This window comes from Rhipicephalus microplus, chromosome 9 (assembly GCF_043290135.1).
Source record: "Rhipicephalus microplus isolate Deutch F79 chromosome 9, USDA_Rmic, whole genome shotgun sequence".
Taxonomy (NCBI): Eukaryota; Metazoa; Arthropoda; class Arachnida; order Ixodida; family Ixodidae; genus Rhipicephalus; species Rhipicephalus microplus.
Window position 1 is genome coordinate 63,397,196 of NC_134708.1, and position 24,466 is coordinate 63,421,661.

Sequence of the window (24,466 nt, forward strand, 5' to 3'; positions counted from 1 at the left end):
CGTCCATCTCTCTGCCTCTTCAGGCAGGCTGACGTCATTTTCTCTACTACATCAGTCCTTTATCTCTACTTTTCTGCCACCAATACTCTAACCGTGTCCTATACTTGCTTCTATTGCGAACGTGTCCAGCTTTCCATTTATGTCCCTAAAACTCAAAGCCTCATGTAGGCTTGTACCCACACGTATACCTGGGTGGACATCGACGCATTCAATCAGAACATGTTCCATCGTTTCCTTAGCTCCTACTCAGCATGTACATTGTTCTTCTTTTTTGTTGAATCTCGCTTAAGGACTACGCGTTCTAAGGCAACCCGACTTCGCTTCGAACAGTAAAGTGCTTCCCCTTGAATTATTAAAAACTTCTCCCGCCTTATTTTGTTGGTGCCCTTTCGGTAGTTACCAAGAGCCGGCTTCTTTTCCATCGCTGTCATCCAATAAATCCTCTCCGCCTCTCTGATTTTATATTTCGCCCAATGCTCCTTGTTGCCATATCGCCCACACTTCCAGCCTTATATTTACTGGTGAGCCTCCTAGCTCTTTTTTTTTTTTCAACTTTGTGTTCACGCTCTTCCGATATATATAGCTGGACACTTTCCCTGCCCATCTACTCTCCTTCATTTTTCCTAAGCCTCTTTTCAAATATTGTTTTGCTCTGAACTTTCCTTACTTCAAAGCCTATTTCTCCTATATCTCTCTTTACAGCTTCATGTGTTGTCTTCCGTGAGTGCCCATCGCGAGGCGTTTCACAGTCCCTTGATTTACATGCATTCCTGATTGCGCCTCTGACTCATGCACACCACTGAGTTCCCAAATGTAGGCCCTGGAACCTTTCCACAGATATCGAAGCACTTCGTAACTACTGTATTCACATAATGCTCGGTGCTTCATTATTGCAGCATTCCTCTTTCCCTTTGCTACCGATGTTTTTTTTTCCTTTACCTCCATACATCTATCTCCCTCATTTGCCCATACTTCGAGATACTTGTACTCACTTATTCTTTGTATTTCTTCCTCACTTTGTTGCACAAATCCACATTTTGTTGCACTAAATCCTAGTCCTAGAGCCTCGCCTTCTCTTCCGCATATATCTGCCAACCGCTATATATCGTCCTGACTGTCCGTAAATAGGACAATATCGTTAGAATAAAATAGACCAGGGAGCTTCTGCTCAATCATCGCACAGGCCTGTGTGTGTGACACATTAAATTCATTGTTGCTACATTCTAGCGCTTTTTTCTACTCTAACCACTTACAGCATGAATAACAGCAAAAATAAATTTCTGTCTCAGCCCTTTTCTAATTTTAAAGCTTTCATTTGTACTTATTCCTTCCCATTCTATGCAAACTATTTTCTCGGTATATATCTCTCAAAAGCTGTATACGGTCGTCACGTATGCCGACTTAACTCAACGGCTTCAAAACGTTCCCTAAACGCCACCTCACGGGCTTGCTGCCGACGATCGGATGCCAAGGTCTGAGCGCCACAGAGTGGCAGCCCACCTCGAGGACAGGGTTTCTGGAGTAACTGCCATCATACTGAAAGTTATGCTACACTTTCACAGCATACAATAGCGTGCCCCTGGTCTTTACTGGCGCAATCCAATTTACATATGCCGTCCTGATCTTTGTTTGCATATATCTGTTTTAGGCGGAATGGGTTACAAAAGGTGTTCGTCTAGAGCTACATGTCTCCATAAGACAGTCTGCTGCCTGTTTAGCTTGAAACTCTTGAAACTCGGTGGTGGGAACAAACGTATGGCGCCCACATAAGCTTTTATTGCATCAATATAGCTGATGAGCCTATCCCGTTTCGCGTGAGGTATGTTCTCTGTTGTGCGAGAAACGGGTCCACGTTCTGCGGGGTGGGTCACCACTTATTATGTGTTTCGTTTGCAGTGTCAGCATCATCGTGGTTACCCCAAGAAAAGGAGACTTTTCCTGCCCCACCGAAGGTCTCTGGAAGCAGAAGGAGATGCTCGTGAGTCAAAGTTATGGTCGGCAAGGGAACTATTAAAACTAAGATAACCCATAGAAGCCAACAGCCATCAGTGGAACCAAGTACAAAGATCATTGCGAAACGCATTTAACCGCTTATTACATTCCTCCATTACCGTGATGATGCGCTACACAATGTGTGGCATGTGAAATGAACATGCCGTAGTAAACCCGAGCGAAGGGTGTCTAATTTCAGCTAAGAGCACGAAGAAGTAACCAGTAATTGGGAAACGCTTCAGTGCCACGTCGATTGAATCTACTGCTAAACACTGGAGCCGCACGTTTCAGCTTTTGCTGGTTGACCATTTTTACGGAGTGTTTGGGGGGCGATTTGTTCGTGTTGCGATGGGGAAAGTTGCTGTAAGTAGTAGAGAAATTGAAACTTCATAACATGCCACACTACGCCAACCATCAGGTAAGTAAAAAAAAACCTGGTTTATCTGGCATGTCCTACAGATTAACATTCTCTCGTTAGGCACCCCGTTTTTCCCTGCGATATACACCCCTCGAGTTACACGAAACCTCTTCTTGCACTAACCTTGTAGTGGCTTCTATTCTACAGATGAAGCTTATTGGCTTTCATTAACACTTTAACACACAAAACGTTTAAGCGAGGAGTACGCCATTGTGATCACGCTTCGGTGATTTTCTTTCAATTCCTATGTGTAAAGTTGACCAAGTTTTTAAAAGCAGCTATGCTCATCCTCCTTCTACAACACTCAGTTGTTTCTGATGTTCGATTCTTAAGAACAGTATGCTTCCAACAAATACTTTCGTATAAATTATACATGCCGATCGGTGCATTACCAAAGCTTGAACTACTTTGACTTTTTACCTATGCACCTGATCAGTTCTTCTGGCAAAGAATAATGTTGGATAATGTTGACTAAGTGTTTTCTAAAACGCATACATTTAAAGCTCAATTGAATTAAATGATGACCATGCGATAGTAATTCTTGAAACTAGAAATTTCGTGCAACAAAGGAATCTGTCAGTCCTTCGATATCTAAAATTCTGGAAGCCAAAAAATTCAAAAGCTTTGAACTACGCCCAAAGCAACCACCGTCACTCCTAGCACGTGCAATCTGATCACTTTAAAGTGATACGGAATTCCGAATCCATCATGCGTGCACGGGTGAGGCTCAGAGCCTCGTCGAAGTAAAGCAAAGCCGCGACTAAGGTGCCTAGATTTTTTAACGCGATCGTCAAAGGGCATGAAAGAGACAAGAAAAACCTGTCTCACCCGGAATTCGAAATAAAAAAAAACAAGTTTTCACTCAGTTATGTCAGAAAAAAAAAGATCAGGTAGAGTTTGGTGGCCAATTTAACTCACTAATTCATGTTTATGACAATCCTGAACCCTATGAGTATTCTCTGGTGAACAGAAATTACCTAATTAGACTATGAGCTAGGTAAAATTGGGGTTCGTTTGATTGAGTTTTAGCTGTATTTTTTTCCGACGATTTCAGTACTACTATTTCGTGTTGTATCAATATTATTATCCCTATTTTTAGGATTGTGCGATCATGCTGAACAAAAACCTCACTCAACCTGTGTCGATCGCCACAACAGCGGCAGTGGCAGAACTGAAGTTTGCTTCCGGCAAACGCGATGTATGCAAAAGCGTGACGAAGGTTACTACGGAAGTCACGGTAAGGAAAAAAGAAAGCAGCGACTAACTAGTTTACTAAAACCTCAAGCACTGTTTGTTTTACCCCGAAAACCTACTTTCCAATAACAGCTTCTTATGTTGACAAGGATGGCTTGGCAAGCTGCAATGGTTGGTATTGCATCATGAAAGGCTACAGCATACATTTGGAAAGAGACAAGGGAAGAACGCTGAAGACATAGCGATGAACTGAAGCTGCATCAGTTGCAGTTCAGCGCTGTGCCTTGAAAGTTCTTCCTTGATTCCCTTCTATATGTGCGCTATAGGCTTTCATGAAGCTTATAAAGTACTGCACCTACGAATAGAAACAAGAGTTTCCGAAGTTTTTTTTTTTTTTGCGTGGGTTTCAAAGTTACAATAAAAAGGGATATTTTTTAGTGTAAAGACTCCTGCGGGCAATCTATCGAGATAACTGCTTCATTACTAATAAATTTGGTCGCTAATAATAAGGTTGTTTCTGATGTTAGCAGTCAGGTCTGAGGTATACCGATATGAAAGAAATTGTAGACGCGAAGGAAGAAGGTACGAAAATTTTCGCGTTTTAGTCGGTGCGTACTGTATGTTGTCGAAACGCAGCTTTTAACTCGAGAGTGAAATGAACCCAAATGACTGCGCGAAAACAAAACAAAAGGCCGAATACCTAGTCGCATGAACAAAATATTCAGTAGTCAGCTCACAAAGCCTTGTTGGCTTGTTGTCTCTGTTACTGTGGCGTGTACCCACCACGAATTAGGGGCACGTCATATTACGAGAATGTCTAAACGTACAAGGCTGCTTTAACAGAACGATGCACATTGGGACATCATCAGTTCTAAAGGAATAGTGTAAAAAATAAGAAATTTCTCGTTTACATTCTATAAGCTACTTAGATTAGAACCTTATAGGAAGGGTCAAGGTTATTGTACTATTTTCGGAGCTTTTCAAGAGGCACAAAAATCATGGCACATGAGCCATTTCGTACTAAACAATGGCGGAATGCCACCGCCATGGTCAGCAGTGAAATATCACGTTCTCACGCTAAAGGCCTACAAACACGTGCGCGTTTCAGCGCGTCACCAGGTGGTCTTTTGATACGGCGCCACGCCCTCTCCCTACGGAGACCGAAGCTGCATGGCTACGCGCATTGGCTTCGAGATGGCAGGCACGCGGTGATCTTGGAGGCCATGCTACGTGTAGCAGCACGCCCTCAATCTTCGTAGGGAGTGCCACAGCACCATGTCAAAGTGCCACGCACTTACACGCAGCAATGCACACGTTAGTCATACCTCGCTACGACATGAAGAACCTGCCGCATGCCTATTTCACAGTGCAATTTCTACATCAGCTTGACAAGTTCATTGTATATTTGTGCAAGTCGCAGGAAAAATAAACATTGGTACAGTACAACCCGACAGTTGATTCGAGTAATACCACCGTACGTCTTGCCGGAGCTGACGTTGCACGTATTCGTTATGTTGTGAGTCCAGCCGAAGCTTCCGGTTTTCATGATTGAACAGCACAGGTTAACCTACAATGGTCTAATACGCGATCTTTTGAGTGTTTTTGTTGTTCTGCACAGGTGACTATAGCACGTTAGCTTGATTTTATGATTACACCATGCAATCAGGATTGCCACGGCTAATATCACCAGTGGTATACTTTCATATGCTTACAATGATCTTTTCTAGAGTTTTGTATTTATTCCGAAATGGAGTGGATATGTGGTATAACAAAAAAGAAACAGGCGCGCTATGCTGCTACCTAGTGTGAATGCTAATGTTCAGCTTCAAACTCTAATCTTCTTTCGTCAACAGGGTTGCAGTGGAAAATTTAAGCAGAGAAAATTCATGTGCGGCTCTAAGATATACTACGCTGAGAGTGACGTGACCCTCAGCGAAATGGTAAGAGACTATAAACATGCGCCAATTTGACATAGCCTCAACATTAGCTATATTGTGGATGTGAATGCTGGGATTTCCTGTCGCAGCTTGTGTACTGCGTGACCACTACAACCTCATGAAGAACACATATGTCGTACATCATTTTTTACAGCTAAAATGGGCATATATATATATATATATATATATATATATATATATATATATATATATATATATATATATATATATATATATATATATATATATGCCCATTTGACGAAAAAAAATTAGGTAAAAAGTTAACTTGCCGTGGGCAGGAACCAAACCTGCTACATTCGAATAACGCGTTCGATGCCTTACCAACTGAGCTACCATAGCAGCCATCCCCCCCACCACTTATTGAATATACATTTTGAATTAGACGTGGAAGTGTCAGTTAGCGCCAGCAGTAGCCATGGTGGTGAGTGTGGCACACTCTTTATGAGCCTGTGTGGCGTCACGTGGCACGTGAATTTATTGCGAGCTGAAAGCTGGCCAATCATCCCTCGTATACTACCTAGAAGCACCAAGTCTGCCAGTACGAGAACCTAGTATTGAATAAGGGAAAGAAGTGTATACTTACGGGCTTGTTTTTTTTTTCGTGTTTTGACACATTATAATGAGGTTCAACAGAAAATAATGCCCATTAGAGTATAGGGGAAGTTATTAGAACCAATAGTAATGTAAACGTGAATAATGGAAAGTGGTTGAAAAGATAACGGAACGAAAGCTGTTAAGCCTGACTTTAAGAAAGTATATCAAGAATTCTAACATTTTCACTGCAATCTTTCTCCTAGCGAACTTTAGGCCCTGAATTCATTGTCATCCCGCACTGACGTTATCATAAAGCCAGCAGATAAAGGTGGTGCTGTTGTAGTCATGAATAGGTCTTAATATACCACAGAGGCCCACACGCAGCTATCAGATACCAGGTTTTATAAACGACTTGATCAAGACTAAGCACAACAGCATAAGTCACTAGTCAAACGCACTATTCTAGACCTAAGTACCGAGAACAAAATGGCGGACAACACAATTCATTCACTCGTTCCACTAAGTCCGGAAGCTGGTCGCTTTTACCTGCTACCAAAAATACACAAGGAAGGCGATCCTGGCTGTCCTATAATTTCCAGTATAGGTACTGTTACGGAAAACTTATCCAGTTTTGTAGGTTCCCTCATCAGCAATATCCCGGCTACATTCCCGTCTTTCGTGTAAGACACTATTCATTTCCTGTTCCACATGCTCGATATCACTATTTCTAACAACTCCCTATTGGTGGCACTTGATGTTGCATCTCCGTATACTGATATTCCACATGTTGACGGCATCAGGGTTGTCATCGAATTCTACGAAGAAATGGTGACCGAGAAACCGATTGACAGCAGCACATTAGCAACTCTGCTTACACTCATTTTAGATCTTACTAATTTTCAATTTGATGATACACACTGCATCCAAATCAGTGGAATGTCGATGGGCACACACATATATGTCAAAATTACGCAAACATTTTTATGGGGCAGCTGGAAAATAGGTTTTTGATAAAGCAGACGTTTAAACTATTTTATAAGAAACGCTGCATTGATGACGTGTTCCTTATATAGCCTTATAGGAGCTTCTTGCATTCATAAATGATTTTAACAATGCCCACCGAACAATATCCTTTTCTCATGCGTATTCTGCGTCCTCCAATAACTTTCTTGACCATTTCCCTTATAACCAACAAACTGTTGACCACGCTGTACAGAAGACAGATTGACAACAATATTTGCATTTCGACAGCAGCCACGTTAAACACTGCAAGACCAGCATTCCGTGTAGCCAATCGTTACGCTTGAACAGAATCTGCTCTAACCCATCCAACTTTCGAAAAAATATTGTGCAACACTTAAAAACGTCTTGTTGAAGCTAAGCTATCCACCGAAATTAGTTGACGATGCGATCCAGCACGCAGATACATGCGACCGCAGAACGCTTCTCTGTACCGCGAAGCCACCTACTCAGCCATCTCAGACACGCCTAGTGCTAGCACACTGTGCATCAGTCCCACGTGTATCGGCTGTACTTAACAAGCACCATAATATTCTCATGCAAAGCGAGCGCCTGAAACACATCTTTACTGAATCACCCCGAGCAGTAAACCGCCAAGATAAAAACCTTCGCGACATACTATCATCTTAATCATTACCCAAGAGTGCCCGCCCAAACGCCGTCGGATGGCGTCCATGTCACGAACCGCGTTGTAAGGCATGTCCCCATATGTGCACTTCCCAACAGGTCGCCAGTACGTCTTCAACATTTTGACACCAAGAATGTAATTTATATGCTTGAATGTACAATATGTTGCAAACAGTAAGTACATCGTACAACCAGGAGGCCCTTTCCGAATACGATTTAACAATCATAAATCTCACGCTAACACGTTGCCACACCTGCCCATATCAAAACCTGCGCATCTCCCCGGTAACTCTTTTAATAACCTCTAGGTTACGTTGCTTGAATGTGGCTTTCGTTCTAATTATGACAGGGAAGCCCGGGAATCCTTCCTAACTCACAAGTTTGATATTATCGCGTCTGGTTTAAATGAATGCGCTGGCAAATTAAGTTGTTGGTCTCTCTCACAAACTTAGTGCAAATAAGTTTACTTACATTGTTCTTTGAACTGTGAAGTTTTTGTGCCTTTGTAATTTATCGCTTTTAGCTTTGCGATTTTACTTTTTTACACGAGTATACATTTAGCATCATCAATGTATTATTTGCATCAGCGATTCTCTTGAGCTGTTCACACATTTTCATCGATGACGTTTATATATTAGTTGTGGCTGGCGTATCTTCACTGTGCTTGATATTGACATGTATATATTAACGGCAATATTGCTACACACTTCATTCTGATGAAGTTCGGACCCCGAGCAAAACGTCACTAAAACTGCTTCGCACTCGCGTATGCTTGGACTTAGAATGAATATATATATATATATATATATATATATATATATATATATATATATATATATATATATATATATATATATATATATATATATATATATATATATATAGCACATGTGCCACACATGGCCCCCCTACAGCTCATCACAGCTCCATTAGTAATTAGTAATCAAGGAGTTAAACAAAAGGGCAAGCACTAATTATGACCACCCGTGAAGCGCCGAGCACACGTGAAATGCGAGACAAGACTACGCACGTGTACCGCGGCGAACAGAGGCATGCTGCTCAAATGAGAAATGAAGCATTCATCAGCTAACTCGAACAAGAAAATTGTTGAACTAGGAACTTCGCTAAATTCAGCGCTTCCTTATGTTGAATGTGATTATTCAGAGTTATAGCGACAACGGCTGTAACCTGGTGGCAGTTGAGGGGGTCCTGACACCCCCTCAAAATTTTTTTGATGCTTTAACTGTTCCGGTGATACCAAAGTATTTACGTGTCTTCACATAGACCACCCGTTGTCAAAGTTAGCTGTTGCTAAAGTTGGCCGTTTTACGCATACACACCCCTCGAAAAAAGTTACTGGGTTTGGCCCACGTAACTGCCTTCCTTAGCAGTACTTGCAGGACCATTTTCTCACTCCTCCTCAACCCCACAAGTGAATGAGTAGAACAGGAATCGTGCCAGCAAGGAAGTGAAACGGATGAAAGGCAAGGAGGGGGCTATTGAGATAAAGAGGATAGCCCTCCCGAAATTTCGCAATGATTGTGGCGATTGATGGGTGCGAGAGTGGTTAGTGCACTAAGAGAAAAGTCGTTCAACTTATATACAGTTAAACCTCGATATAATGAAATTCAGTTGAACTACATTTCCTATATAGCGAAGTAGGTCAATGCTCAAAAGTTTAAGGCCAAAGAACATCATGTATTTGTAACCTGAACATAACGAAGCGTGTTATCGGCAATTTTAATATAACGAAACCACAGTGCTGCTCCAGAGGAAGACGGGCTCCATAAATTAAAACTTCGGCTAGGCCTAGTCATCATATATTTGGGTTCCATGCAGTTTTCGAAAAAAGATTATCCTACATTATATACAATGACATGTCTGACTTGCGTTTTTTCGTTTTCGTGCTCAAGTTTCAGCCGCTGTTAAGAGCACTTCGCTTGCTCCCCATCAAGCTCAGGTTGAGGAAACTTCTTTTTACTTACTGAATCCAATTTTCGTACTGCGTTGTGATTTGAAAATTCTTTCAGCACTTCCAGAGCAAAAAAAGAAGAGGCATTTAGCCACTTGACTTTGCATAGAAAATGTAATTTCAATGTAATGAGGTTTTGATAGAACGAGGTAAATTGTTGACTTTCCTTAATTCGTTATATCGAGGTTTACCTGTGGTTGCCGACCCTTGAACCACTGTGGTTCTTTCTTAACGCACACGTAAGTATAGTATGTTGTGATTGGATTTACCATGTCTGGCATACTTGTGATTTTCTGTTTTTATCTTCTCAATAAAGGCAAGCTATGCGAAGAAAAATGGTCTCAACTGCGCTCTTCTAGACACCGAAATGGGACAGCTGTCGGCCAAGTATATCAGGCGAAGCATGTTCAACTTGAACTGCAAGTAAGCGACAAGTTATTGTGTGAAAACATGAAGAAAAACTTCGTGACAGGGTTAAGAATCTCGCCTACCATGTACAAATTCGGTGCCTTAGGGGCGACTTTCAATGACTGCAGTAATAAGGGGCGTTGACTCATAGAAAGGCATCTCCCCCAAACTAGAACATCAAGGCCCACAAAAGATTCCAAGCATGCAGTTAAGCTTACTGTTTCTTAGATGTCGTGTATGTACGCCTTCACTTCGCCACTTCGTTATTGCAAACCCATCTGATGTATACAGTCCAGCAACCCCAGCATGTAAGAAATATTCATACAGAACTTCAACGCATAAATTTGCCCCCAACTAGAGGCTTAAATGATATAGTAATAATTCTTGAGGTGGAACCTCCAGAAACTACAAAGCTAACATTCTTCCATACCTGCCAAGGATGAATGATTTTGAATCCGTGCAAAACGCAGTGGATGACGCTCGAGCAGAAGGCTATTTGAATTTATTATTCAGGTAACTTCCGTCGTTTATTGTGATAGCAATATAGAAATCCTTCAAGCCTTGTCAAGTGAAGAGAATGTGACGTGTTTAGGAAGGCAGTGAACTCGTTATTTAGCCGACAGTGCTGTACAGGCTTCACTTTACTGTACTATAAGACACGCCATGTCACCGCGTTAGCTGTCCGGCAGGTGGGATAAACCAGCACGTGACGCACATGCCAAATATTTCGACGAGCGCCTTTAGCATAAAAAGCCACCAGAGTCACCTTCAGCCTATTTTATGCCCACTGGAGGACGAAAGAATCTACCCATCAATTTACCTCGTCCTGTGTGAGCTGCATGGTTCCCTTATATGTTAAACTGCTCAACGCAAAAAAAAATTAGAAAATGCACGCAGAAAATACGAGGACCAGCGCAGGCTGCGCAGGTCCCCGTCTTTTCCGTGGGCATTGTCTAATTTCGGCGCTGAACTGTTTCATGGTAAAACACCAACTAGCCCGATTCTCCACTTGACTTCGGTCCATTACATGCCTGCGAACTTCGCGACTTTGCCTTCTAACCCTCGACTATCCTCGGCTATAGGTGTCCGATACCGTACTTTCAAATGTAGCAACCTAACTAAGAAATCGTTATGTTTGCTATGCCTTAAGTTACCTGCTCAAGTTCATTTCTTTCTTGATGTCTGATGGGCTGTCGGATAATTCTGTTTTGTACTCACTTTACTTTTCCCCTGTCCCTTAATATTTTGTTAATCATATTTTGCCCTATCGCAAATTCTTCTCAAGTTAGTTTGCTATTTTTTATTTTTACGCCCCATCTCAGTACTTGTAATATGATTTTTCGTTAGAAAACTCCAATTCACCTTGCCAACACCTTATTTCTGTGACAAAAGCTTCGTGGTGCTTTATTTTGTTAAGATGTGCTTCAGTACTTCGACCTCACGAGGAAAACCCGTCTTACGGTTCTTCCGAGTCAAACGAATGAGGTTGAGAATGATTGAGAAAGCTCTCGGAACAAGAAAATTTCCTTCAAATGACAGCCTTTTGCGTGAAGGTTGTTGTAAGTCTCGAGTATACCCTGTCATTTTGTTTGTTTGTTGGCTGATTGTAAAGTGCAAAGACTAATTATCAGGCTGCGATTTCGCTAATTGATTTGCCTTCCCCGCAGCACTACGTCGAAGAGCAAACACAATGAAGTCTATGACGACGACGACGGCACATGACGGAAGCGCTGACTTAAGACTTCAAGGTCCAGTTTTAAAAGAACCAGGGACTTCACAAGAATATAGCTTGCCAGATATCAAGCGAGAGCCTCATAGCCTGCGGCGTTTCACTAGATGTTATTTTTTTTTTTGCATTTGCTACCCACTTCAGCGCACTGCTGATAAAAAGTGTATTCTAGCAGTAGATATAGAAGTCGCAAGTTTACTGCGCTGCAATGTCTCTAATTACGACACAATATCGTTTTTAAATAATATATTGGCCATAATGTGAAAGATGCTCACTTGAAATTACACACGAAATATTTCCAAGCAACAGGCGCTTTGGCCTCTATTCTGTAGCTGAAGCCCGAGAATATGATTCCTCGTGGCGTAACCTTACTGGACTTTTTTGGTCTCAAGACCATCAGCTTTAACCCTTTACTGCACCTTGTTGCATTTACGCAACATATCAATAAACAGCCATGAAAACGAAAGCTACTTTCATTTGGTCCCTTCTATGCATGCTGTTGCATATCTGCAACACCAGTTTGAAAAACGCGCCGTCTTGTGCTGCCCCCTGTGCTCATCCTGCTCAACTATTGCCTAACAAACATGGTGGACGCTGCCCGCGCCAGCACGGAGCTAAACAGGTAAGATTTGCAAGTTATAAATGTTTGTCTGGACGGATTCAACCACGGAAAGAGCTGTTAAGCCCTTCGGCACATCCTCCTAATCGTGTAGATTGCAAAAAACGTTATGTTTACGGAATGGTTTGTTTCTTGCGACAAAAAGTTGCTATGTTGCATATATGCAACAACGTGCTCATCATGATTGTTTTTTTTTTTCTCTCAAACTAGAAATGGATCCTAAACTTTTTTATGGCCGAGCAATCCCTTCTGATAGTGAAGACCGCGAACTTTCTGGTAATGACGACGATCCAGAGTGTAAGTGTTTTCGATTCATCGTATGTGCAGTGTGTTGCATGGTGGGATTCGAAAATTTTTTTATAATTCTGTGTGCATACGCCCGCGGCTGCCGCATCGTTACGGCTGCACCCATGTGTCTGTGCTCCTGCGTTTTAAATTTTTGTCTATAACGCGAACACACCGCGCCTAGGTGTTTCGTCGGATTTAAAAACACAGATGCACACTGCTTTCTATACGTGCATTTCACTTTATTTTACCACTAATTTTAGGTCCTGCATATCGCTGTCTGTTTCCACTACAGATATCGCACCTGACTGCGGAAGCCTAAATGACAGCACAAACGAGTCGAGTGCATGCTCCTACGAGGACGAAGCTACACCAAATGGGGGAACATCTGACCACCACCCCACACAAGCTAAAAGACGTATGATTTGGAAGCAGGCGAATCTAATAAGAGATCCACAGACAGTTCAGTTCTCCGGGCAAAGTGAACTGCCTGAGTTCATTGGAGAACTAGAGACACCATTCCAATACTTCAAGTTTCTGTTCCCTGGCTCGCTGATTTCACTAATTGCAGATCAGAGCAATTTGTTTGCACTCCAGAAAGACGTGAGTCAGCCCCTTTGTACCACTGCAGGAGAGATCGAAGTGTTTATTGGAACGTGCATGTGGATGTCGGTCATTCAAATGAGGAACACAAGGTGGTACTGGAGCGCAGTGACCAGGGTTAGCCAAGTTGCTGACAACTTTCCTGTGGGTCGCTTCGAAAAACTGAAGCATAATATCCACTTCGTAGACAATAGTTCTCCCGGCCCAAAAGACGCTCCAGGAAGAGATCGGCTTGCGAAGGTGCGGCCTCTGATTGATACGATGAAGGAACAGTTGTCACTTGTGCCTCTTGAAGAGCATCTATCTATCGATGAACAGATTATACCCTTCAAAGGTAGAAGCTCCCTCAAGCAGTACTGTCCCAAGAAACCCAAGAAATGGGGTTACAAAGTTTTCATGCTCTCCGGTGTAAGCGGCTTCTCCTACAAATTGGAGGTATATACCGGACAGGAGAACTCGGCGCAAAGACGTTCAGGGGAGCCTGACTGTGGAGCGAGTGGAAATGTCATTGTTCGCTTGTGTAGAACGGTTCCGAGAGGCGTACACCACAAAGTCTACTTCGACAACTATTTCAACTGCCCAAGTTTGCAAGTGTACCTAGAGAAGGACTCAGTTCACTGCATTGGAACAGTGCGGATAAACCGGGTTCCTTGAGTGAGCCTGCCTGGTGAGCAGGAAATGAAAAAAAAAAGGGGAGAGGACACTACGAAGAAAGGGTGGCAGTTGTGGATGGAATTGAACTGTCGTGTACAAGGTGGCAAGATAACCGAGCAGTGACCCTTCTATCCTCCTTCATTGGAGCAGAGCCTGCTGCAAGGGCATCAAGGTACAATCGTCAGAAAAAGGAGCGAAGTGAGATACCGTGCCCTGCAGTTATCACCAACTACAACAAGCACATGGGCGGTGTAGACCTTTTAGACTCCCTCATCTCCATTTACCGTCCCTACCTGAGATCGAAGCGATATTATTTTCGTATTTTTCTGCACATCCTTAACTTGACAGCTGTAAATGCTTGGTTGCTCTACAAGAGGACTGCCTTGAGCAAACGAGATGAGTACGCAGAAAGGCTTCTTCCCTTGGCCGACTTCAAGATGGACATGGCTGCATCACTCTGCAAGGCTGGGAAGACTGTGGTGAAAAAATTACGGCATATTCACGGGGTGAATAATGATGAATGGGCGAAGCTCCGGAGGGATTCATCGGTAAACTGTGAATCTTCCGTGTAATTCGCCCAGTCGATCATCATGTAAAGACGTGAGAAACGCTGTGTGTGTATATACACAAATCAACTTTTATTTGTTCTTAGACGATGGATGGCTTGCGATGTCCCTTGCCTTGCGCGCTCGCACATCGGGATTCTGTCTGCGAGCACGCGCTGCTGCCGCCTTGCGCTCTCTCCGCTGTGCAGCCTTATCCATCCGGCGACTCCGAGCGCGCGCCAACAGCGAACGGATTTTATTACAACGCTCCCCCTAGCGTACGTCGCCGCACTAAATCGAACGATTGCCTTCAACCAATGACACGCGCCATATGTGACATCATTCCTATTTTATAAGATCTCGCGCCTTTCATCAACTACAAGTACCGCTTTCTAGTTTATAACATCTTGCATCTTTTCATCATCAGCTACAAGTACCACCATCTAGTAAACACTACAAGAACTAAACGAGAGGTGGCTACATACAGGAGATGGTACCGACATCTAGTGAACACTGCAAGAACTAAACTAGAGGTGGCTACATACAGGGGACGGTACCGCCATCTAGTGAACACTGCAAGAACTAAACTAGAGGTGGCTACATACAGGCTACAGGGGACGCACAGCCCACGCCCTAAGGAGCTTCGCCCCTAAAAGCGAGGAAGGCCTAGCAACGAGTCAATAGAACAAGCCTCTCAGGAGAAGAGAAAAAGAGGACCAACAGCTCCAGCTCCAACTAAAGATGTCCGGCTAGATCAGGTATTATTTCTCATCTATGGAACTTTGCCTTAGGACTCATAATTGTCATTTCTTTCCTCAGGTTGGTCACTGGGTGCTTTGGAGCCAGAAGCGGCAGTGCTGCAAGTTTCCAGGCTGCACGGGAATCTGCATGAGCTACTGCGTAAAGTGTGAAGTGCACCTCTGTTCGACAAACAAGAGCAATTGCTTTTTTGTTGTACCACACACCAAAATGAGTGCACCATTGTTGATTACTTACCGATTACTTCTAGTGGTACAGCAGTAATCAGTAAAGGTTGGTATAAAACAAACCTTTCGTAGGAATCAAGTGAGATAGCTATCTATTGTAGCATTTGTTCCCCCTCGCTGACTGTCTTGTAAATAAACATTACAGTTGAAATGAAAAAGGTCTGTTTCTTCTAGATTTTTTTCTGTGTGCGCGCACTGTTGCAAAAGTGCAACGTACCCTTTTTCTGCAACTAAAAACTGTAAAAGTCCAGTACGGTTAATTTTTTTGTTAGTAGAGTTATTGTTATGGTTCTCCTTAACACCATAAATAATTTCACGGCAAAAGAAAAAAATCGTGCAAGAAAGGGTTAAACGATAAAGCTCTTTTTCGCTCTAATTAGGAGCATGCGCTGCTGTTCAGAGTCATGGCAACAATTAGACGTGCTCACACTGGCGTGAACAGCGCTGAAAGTTTCAGACCAGCCAGTTCTCATTAGCCAATCAGTACAATGGCATTAAAATCTGTAGTTTATCATATCAGTTATTGATACGTATGAAGGTTTTGCGCTGTAGTTTAAAAATCTTTTACCCTAATTGCCCGTACGTAGAGCCTATATGCACCTTTTATCGTGGGCTGACCACGAAACTATAAAGTTCGTTGCCCACCCTCTGACACAAACGTATGTCTACAAACTTTGTTCAGATAATACTTTGATTGAAAATGTCCCCTTAACGTTGTGCCGTTCACAGATCACGTTTTGTCAAGAGAATTTTTATTTGCAATATAGCCTATTATAATAAAGGAAATATAGCCCCTCATTGTTATCTGAGGATTTTTTTCTTTTGTGCCTTGTCATGCAGTAGATTATAATTTATGTATTCTTTTTTAAATATTTGTGTAACCTGACACGTTTCTCTAAAAAACTCTCTTCTGCAATCCCTGTTTCCGAGGCCATTTTGATTGAGGAATTGAAAAAAAGTTCTAGTAAATATGTTTTAAGAGATGCGGTCATTATTGTATGAAAAATGAAGCGTGTCTTTGTCGATGTAATAATTTTTTGTGAAATGGTGGCAGTTGGAAATGAAAGCATCAACAGGAATCTATCAGGTTGACCACGAGTGTTGAAGATTGGGCGAGTTGGTTCGTCGTACTTGAACTGGTATAGCGCATTACGGGGAAGAAGAAACGGCCGAGCAGACCGACACAAGAGGACAGAGTGCTAACTTCCAACTCAGTTGGAAGTTAGCGCTCTGTCCTTTTGTGTCGGTCTGCTCGGCCGTTTCTTCTTCTCAGTTGGAAGTTAGCGCTCTGTCCTTTTGTGTCGGTCTGCTCGGCCGTTTCTTCTTCCCCGTAATGCGCTATACCAGCATCAGGTTGAGAAACACATTTTAGAGCAAGAACGTCAACTCTTCAAGGTTTATTTAAAAAACAGCAACTATAGTGCGGCGTCTCGAGGCCACTGTGTCCTCCTCTTCAGGGTTCCCGAGAGAGAGCATCCCCACGAAAAGAATTCCCAGCAAACATTCTGGCGGTCAACGCCTGCATACCATCGGGACAAGTCGAGCTGTTCATCGCTGATCGCACCAATTGCATTTTCAGTGTTTCGCCGTAATCTGCGAACGCATGGCAAGGAGTGCGTCCCAACAAGAGCTTTATTGCATTATATTTCTGGCAACAAAAGCACTGATAATGGCGGGGGCACCTGCTTCTAGGTGCGTTCCCCCAGGCGTACTGAAGTATCTTGGCGTGGTGTCTGTGGGTCACTAATCCAACTAATATATCTTCATTTGATAGCTTGAGTGTCGATAGAAAGCACGTAATAATCATGCGATGATCATGTTTCTTTTCGCACACCACGGAATCAATGCGCTCCACATTAAAACTGCGTACGTTGCCTTTATTTAGGCTGTACGTTATGCAAGCAGCATAGCGCACGGTCTAAGGCTCCTGATAAACTACAACGTGAAGCATGTTACAATCGGAAACCTGCCATATCAGAACAGCTGCTTTTAGCAACGTAGTTGCCTGCCACCGCCGCTGTCTGTAAACACGTTAACGCACAATGAACAAAGAATGAGCAGGATCAAACTGAATTTCATGCCTGGCAGTTTACGTGGCAGTCGAGTATCGCAATAAAGAGCAACGCCTGTTCTTAATACTCCGATGCAAAAAGACGCTATAGAGAGGCTTTATGTCTGGCAAGGAATCACGTTGAGAGGTCTAACGTAGTGCGGAGATGAATAGGAAACAAACCAGGCGTCTGAAAATTGCATAACGAGTAGGTGGTTTGTATGTACTCTTTACAAGAAACTTGGCCATAATTCATCACTGTCATCAGCCACAGCATCAACAAGGTGTACACAATGCCCTAAAGGGGTTTAGCGGGCACCACGACACTTTACAGCATGACGAATAATGGCATACTGTATGCTTCCTCAATTGCGATAATTATAATGATTTATGGCGCAGTGTGTACTTTGAGATACATGTAGTAGTCGGCACCAAACAGCTTCACTGTGCTAAGACCATGCGTCTACTGACTTTTGTGGCCCATGGCTGACGGCACTCTTGTCGTGAGCCAAGTTACAGTGCCGTACACTTGTAGTACACGTACAATATGACCAATCACGTAATTGTGACGTCGCAGTTGTGTTCTTGGTTGCTTGTAACTGCACTCAAACGGCGTCGATGCAGCATAAGCTGCATTGTGCGCCTTGTGGAACGACGCAGGTGCGTGGCACTTCACGTTGGCTTGCACCGTACGCACAGCAAACGAGGGCGGAGCCAGACGACCAGAACTCAAAGCCCAGTGTACTTTCGTGATGACACAGTTCCACAGCCAGGTTTAGCTGTGCCTAGTCGGCGGTGAAGCGAGCAGAATTGAAGATCGAGTTTTCCATGCAGCATCGTCTCCGGGAAGGGCATAGTTCTTCTGGAAAATACTTGGGGTTCACTGGAGGCCATGGGCAATGGCTTGGAGTGGAAGGATGACACGCAGAAAGCTGATAAATAGCGGGACTGGCGACTATGGGATGACGGCGAGCAACTGCTCTATGCAGTACGGATAGCGTTCGGAGACTGTGGGTGAAAGTGTGGCTGACAACGGCGTAAGCTTTGTTTGGGCTGACAGTAGCCATATGTATGTTGTTAAGTGATAATGCGACATTGCTGGTGGCATATTTCTGTTGTGGAGTCATACGGTGACATTGCTGGTGGGATCGGTAGATATTTGTCAAACCGCCGCAAGAGATGATCTTGTCCTCTACAGTGCACCACAAGACCAGGCTTGGCTAGCGGTTAGGGCAACGTGGCTTAGGCCAAAACTTAGATACTGAAAATTGCATGTTGAAAATTCACGTTTAGATTATTTGCCAGTCATTATCGCCATATTTTAAACATTTAAGCCCACGTTACAGTCTATGTTCGACAACGAACATCAGGTATTGGCAAATCTTTGAGTACCATTAGTTCTGGTGCTGTGTTGTGCAATTTTAAACAGTTAATGCAATATAAGAACGCAGTTGCACTGGCAGTATGCATCACGTCGCACATTTGAAATTTCGTCACTTCCAAAATAAACATAAAAACAGTGAGTATATTCGCATTCAAGAGGTGTGCAGTGAAAAGCAAGCGCTCTTTCACATAGTCTCTTGTGAAATATGTTCTTTGGAGGCTCCTTGGGAAGTCCTTTACAGATGCATACCATAGAACAGCAACTACGTTTCCAGGCCTTCAGTTGTCTTCAACTTAAATCCACTTTTACGGTTTAATTGCACTGAACAGCTTCGATAAGACGTTATATTGCAGGCTGGTCACGACATTGCGTACAAGGCATACATGATTACTTGTCCCCATAAGCACAAGGATCAACATGTCACAACATTATTCTTTGAACGGCACAATATCGAGTAAGTCTGTCTTTTTGAAACACGAAGTTTGTCTTTGAAGTGCTAACATCGAATGAATTGTGTTCGAAGGTGGTAAGGCTATGGCATCCGCTACTTCTCCTATACGGTTTTACTGTTTGAACGACGGTGACTTCGTATGCTGCAGCCAGTACTTCCGCACAATACATCGAGATGCTACGACATAAAACCACTCGCTATGTTTTTTGAAGTCAATTTCGACCAGAAGCAACGAAAACCGAGAAAACACTGCAAATGAGAGCTGGTCAGCACAACTCGAAGCAAGTGTGCGCAGAAAGTTTTTTCGGTTGTAAAAGGGCCCAGGAACACTTTTTTGAGCATGGTAAAAAAAAAACGCTGCCTATCGGCAGACGAAGCTCTCAAGAACTCGCAAGCAAAATATTATAGCACTATTTATTTATTTATTTATTTATTTATTTATTTATTTATACAATACTGCAGACCAATTTAATGGTCCAAGCAGGACGGGCAGAAAAAAAAGAATTTTCACGCACATACAATGCAATGCAATGTAACAAAAACAATGAAGCAACAAAACGCAGAATTCACTTGGAACTACAAAATTAACAAGCCACGGTGAAACCGACTTTTCGCACAAACATAGCAGGGTTTCCAATCCCAATAAAACTAGAAAATCACGCACAACTTCAAGAAACATTGCTAAAAACCCGAACGTCAGTAATTTAAAGTTTCTAAAATGATCGTGTAGGGCTGTCATAAAATTTCCACTAAAAATTCTTTCTGGCAATTTATTCCAGTCAGGCTACCGTGCGTGGAAAATATGAAAACTTAAAGGTATTTGTTCAGGCAAAGAATGGGGATAAACTGTGGCTATGTGTGTGTCGTGTTTTCCTCGTAGTGGACGGACTAATGAATGGAGTGGGTGATAATCCACACGAGGCCGGGAGTTTAGAATTAATTCTAGAAGTCAGTTAGAAAGAGTTCTCTGTTCCTCTTTCCAAGCGCCTTCTCACTTCATCAAATCAAATGCTGCGAATGAAGAATCTCCGCGACATTTGATTCGATGCCATATACCTGAGTTCATGTGCTACATACCAAAGTCCACGGCGATTGGCTTATATGAGCATCGTGAGATGTATACCGTGGCTCGCCGCTGCATGCGCCCCGTGCACGCGCGCGCTCTCCAGGCCACGCTGAAAGCAAGGCGCTCATTCGGAGGAAAAAAATAACAATCTCAGCATATTCACAGAGTGAATGATGATGATGAGTGGGGCCAAGTTTCGGATGGTTTTATCGGTAAACCGTGAAATGTCCGTTCGTCCGTCCATCCGTCTAGTTAACACTCGTACGCCATCTCGCATCTTTTCATCGTACCGGTACCGCCATCCAGCGGACATTCCAAGGACTAAACGAGAGGTAGCTACCTACTACTACTACATACATAGAGGACGCACAACCCATGGCTTAAAGGCCAACTCCGGTGATTTGTCGTGCATGCCTGAATAATGGTGCTTTAGTATGTTCCTTAGACACTCTCCTCACGTGCTCGTTAACTGAAATGCTAAAAAATTCGAAAGTAATTTTTAATTACCAAAAAAACTACACTACCAAAACCAAAACACAATCGCGAGTGCGCATCTACGTGTGACGTAAAGATTTGCTTGAAACTGCCGGAACCTGCCTGATTGCACATAATGCCCGCCAGACGGCACTACCTGTCGACGCCATGCGCGGCGATCGGCTAAAACGCTTACGCTGTTATGGTGAATATATGGCGAATCGTGTGTAGCTCGTAACGCAACACCACTTGACACCTATCGCACACCCACCAACACGGAAAAGGAAATCGAGTGCTCAACCAAGGAAGCGCCGGCCGAACCCACACAATTCATAAAAGATAAGCAGGCGCTGCGATGGCCCATCAGTTCGTTACTTCCACAAGGCAAAACTCAACGTCACACAAACAGTGTTGCCGTTAATTCTGGCAAGCGAGGTGAGCGTTTCGAGGCAAGCTATAAAATTTCGTTTGAAAAGAATCTGCGAAACTATCAAGCCTGCAATTTGGCATGACTGGCGCAAACGTGCAAATGAACGTACCCAGTGAATTTTATTGAGATCCACTGACCTAAAAAAATCACCGTTGTGGGCCTTAATGAGGTTCGCCCCTAAAAGCAAAGGAAGCACTTACGGTCTTGACAAGTCCTGATGAAGGGACGCATCTCCTTGCCTTTCTTGTCATCTTGTCATCTCCCGCTATATAGCTTTCAGTGAGGTCGCTAGTACGATAGTAGTGAGAAGGCGCTTGCATCATGCGACAAATACCGGAGAAAATTCATCGTTGACACGAATCGCATGAACGCCAATCACTGAACGTCGCATGGCAAACCAACGCTGCAACCGACCAGTTTGTCAGAGCCAGTATCAAGCGTCAATACGACAGCAGAAGGCCATAAAGTGGCTAGTGGGCGAATTTTTTTTTGGCTGGACAAAAGTCTCCGGCCACGCCAGTTGGCCTTGCTGGAGGATAGCATTGGGTGCGGCTGCGCACATATACATCGCCTGAACGAAATCACGAAGGCGTTATGTCCTCTCTAGAAAGTGGACCACGCTTTAACCAAGGGCATAGCCAGTATTCTTTTTCGGGTGAAGCAGGGAGGGGGAAGGGGATACAACTGGCTGTTATGTAGTAATAATAAAAACTGATGAAGTTTAACGTTCCAAAACCACAACACGATTATGAAAGACGACTTGGACTCTGTTAATTCTTACCACCCGGGATCCATTAACGCGCATGCCCTAATTCAAGTGCACGGGACTGGAGCCTTTCCGCTTACTTTGCCAATGTGGCCGCCCTAGCCGGGATTCCATCCCGCGACATGAAGGGCATCAGCCGAGCACCATGGCCACCGGGGCTGTAGTCATTTTGTACATTCATGCGTGGGTTTGCAAGCGCATATGTTGAGCTTTTGAAAACTTCTGCTTTTCTAGGGGAGACGTTTAAACCACAGCACACAAGGACTTGAGCTTAGAACCTGTTTTTAAGCTACTGCACCTGTTTGGGGCAGTAGCTTAAAGGGTGCACCGTACTTGAGAAATTTTTAAACAATTGAATTGCTGCACAAACTTGAAGGAAAACAAGAGAGACAGGAAAGAGTGCAGACTACCATCTGCTGAATCTCAAACGACTTACAGTATCACGGCTCTCAGAATTTCAAAAGGCTCTAACTCAACGAAATCACAACATACCCACGGAGTGAATGATGATGAGCGGGGCGAAGCGCCCGTCCGCCCATCCGTTCGAGTGTCCGTCCGTCTCACGGTGCATGCGTCTGATCGCGTTCGAGAATGAAGACGGCACGCGGGTAACACCGAGGAAACGCGAGCCAAGGAAGCCGAGTGCAAGTGTTTTCAGCGCACTCACTGCTCTGCTCCGTCCATGGCCCACCAACAACCCACCATATATGGTGACTGTCCAGGAAACTGAGAGAGGCACTCGTTCGAGAACTATGCCGACGGCTAGCGGGAAACACCGACGACAGCACACTCAGGGAAAGCGCGTGCAGTAGCCAATCGGAGAGTAGCCATTCACGAATACGTTCATCTCATGAATGCGCTCACAATCATGGTTCTACGTCAGAAAGTGTGCAAGACAAACGAGAAACGTCAAGAGAATTAGACGGATTTTTTTTTTTAGGGGCTGGTGAGAGGCTCTTCAAAGGCAGAGCTCAAGAGTCCTCGAAGCGCATTTTTATGCGGTTGGACTTCACTTACCGAACCTTACCGCCTGCTGTTGACCACGCCACGATGTTTTGCATACAGTGTGATTGTTTCAGACTGTAGCACTGCGATTGTGTGCGCTTTGTTATTGATCACAGCGAATATGTTAGCGCATATGCTTGCCCGACATAATGTTCGTATTCGGCCGTTTTGTGAAAGAGTTTCAAACACCAGCGAGCCTCTCTGGTAAAACACTAAACTTCCGTGAAGAGGGCCCGGGTTTTCAATCCTGTTTTGAAGAGAAGGATTGTTAACCGGCCTGTCAAAAAAAGATCCTTTCGCATAAATGCTGATGTGGTCGTCAGTGCTGGTATAATTGATTGTGAGCAAAAAAAAAACAGGGTTGTCGACGACCAAAAAAAAACCTAAGATATGTGCAAATAAGAGAAATAAAATGTTTTAATTGCAGTGAGAATAGAACAGAAAAACTCACGCTTGGAATGTTCGGGTGCCGCAATAGAGCTACACCACTGTTATAAAAAGCTGTGAAAAAAGTCACAGTTTCGCCTCTAAGGTGAAGCAATGACTCTGATAGCAAAAAATTGTAATGTTATACGAAGTGAGGCTGCCATCTAACTCTTTTTCGTACAATATCACGCAACTATACATTATAAAACATTCCTGTAAGAGAACACGGTCGCTCCATGGACACTCCACCCAGTCTCTTCGCTTTTGTAGCACGCAAGAGCATACGAGCACTTCGCTGGTGGCTGCCGAGATAGCACCCGCGCCAGCGATGATGACAGCGCCTAAATCAATGTTTTCAGTTGCTATTTAGGCACCCCTTGCGGTGTTCATCTTCGTTAAGGACGGGCGGGGGTTGTTTCCTTTCTGCATGAGAGGAAACATGTGGGGGGAGGGTGTTATTTTGCATGTCAACATGTGACTTCCGCAACGGATTAGTGATTCGAAAGCCCACCTGTTAAAAACACTCTTACATACTGGATCATCATCAGCAAAAGTTTCAACAAAGGGTACAGCTGCGCAGTTTCACGTGTTGCCTTACGAGCACCTTTCACACTGATTTGCAAGCAAATAAAAATATATGGTGCAGTTGGCACAGCGCAGCTGTACTGTTGTGGGCATACCAGTGCAGTCTGAAACGTCTGATGTTACGTGCACAGACGTTTGGTTCCTTGTGACACAGTAGTGACATGCGTTGAGCACCGATGCCATGTTAGCTGTAGAGGGTGAGGTGCGCAGTGGGCCTGATTACGTTATCACATTCTACTGTTTGAAGCGACGCTCAAGTGACCTCCACGTTTGTTTTGTTCTACT

The 24,466-nt window shown here is 43.6% G+C and overlaps 1 protein-coding gene and 1 pseudogene across 1 annotated transcript in view; both read left to right on the plus strand.

Annotated features, from left to right (window-relative positions):
- LOC142771355 (uncharacterized) overlaps window positions 1-12,318 on the plus strand; it is a 66,027-nt gene extending 53,709 nt beyond the window's left edge. The window contains exons 19-23 of the mRNA XM_075872831.1: window positions 1,897-1,978; window positions 3,510-3,647; window positions 5,458-5,544; window positions 10,032-10,138; window positions 11,791-12,318. Of these exons, the coding sequence (XP_075728946.1) occupies window positions 1,897-1,978; window positions 3,510-3,647; window positions 5,458-5,544; window positions 10,032-10,138; window positions 11,791-11,845 (469 nt within the window). The 3' untranslated portion in view covers window positions 11,846-12,318. The remainder of the gene's footprint in view (window positions 1-1,896; window positions 1,979-3,509; window positions 3,648-5,457; window positions 5,545-10,031; window positions 10,139-11,790) is intronic.
- Window positions 12,319-12,991: 673 nt separating this feature from the next.
- Window positions 12,992-15,774, plus strand: LOC142771356 (uncharacterized; annotated as a pseudogene).
- Window positions 15,775-24,466: the final 8,692 nt, after the last annotated feature.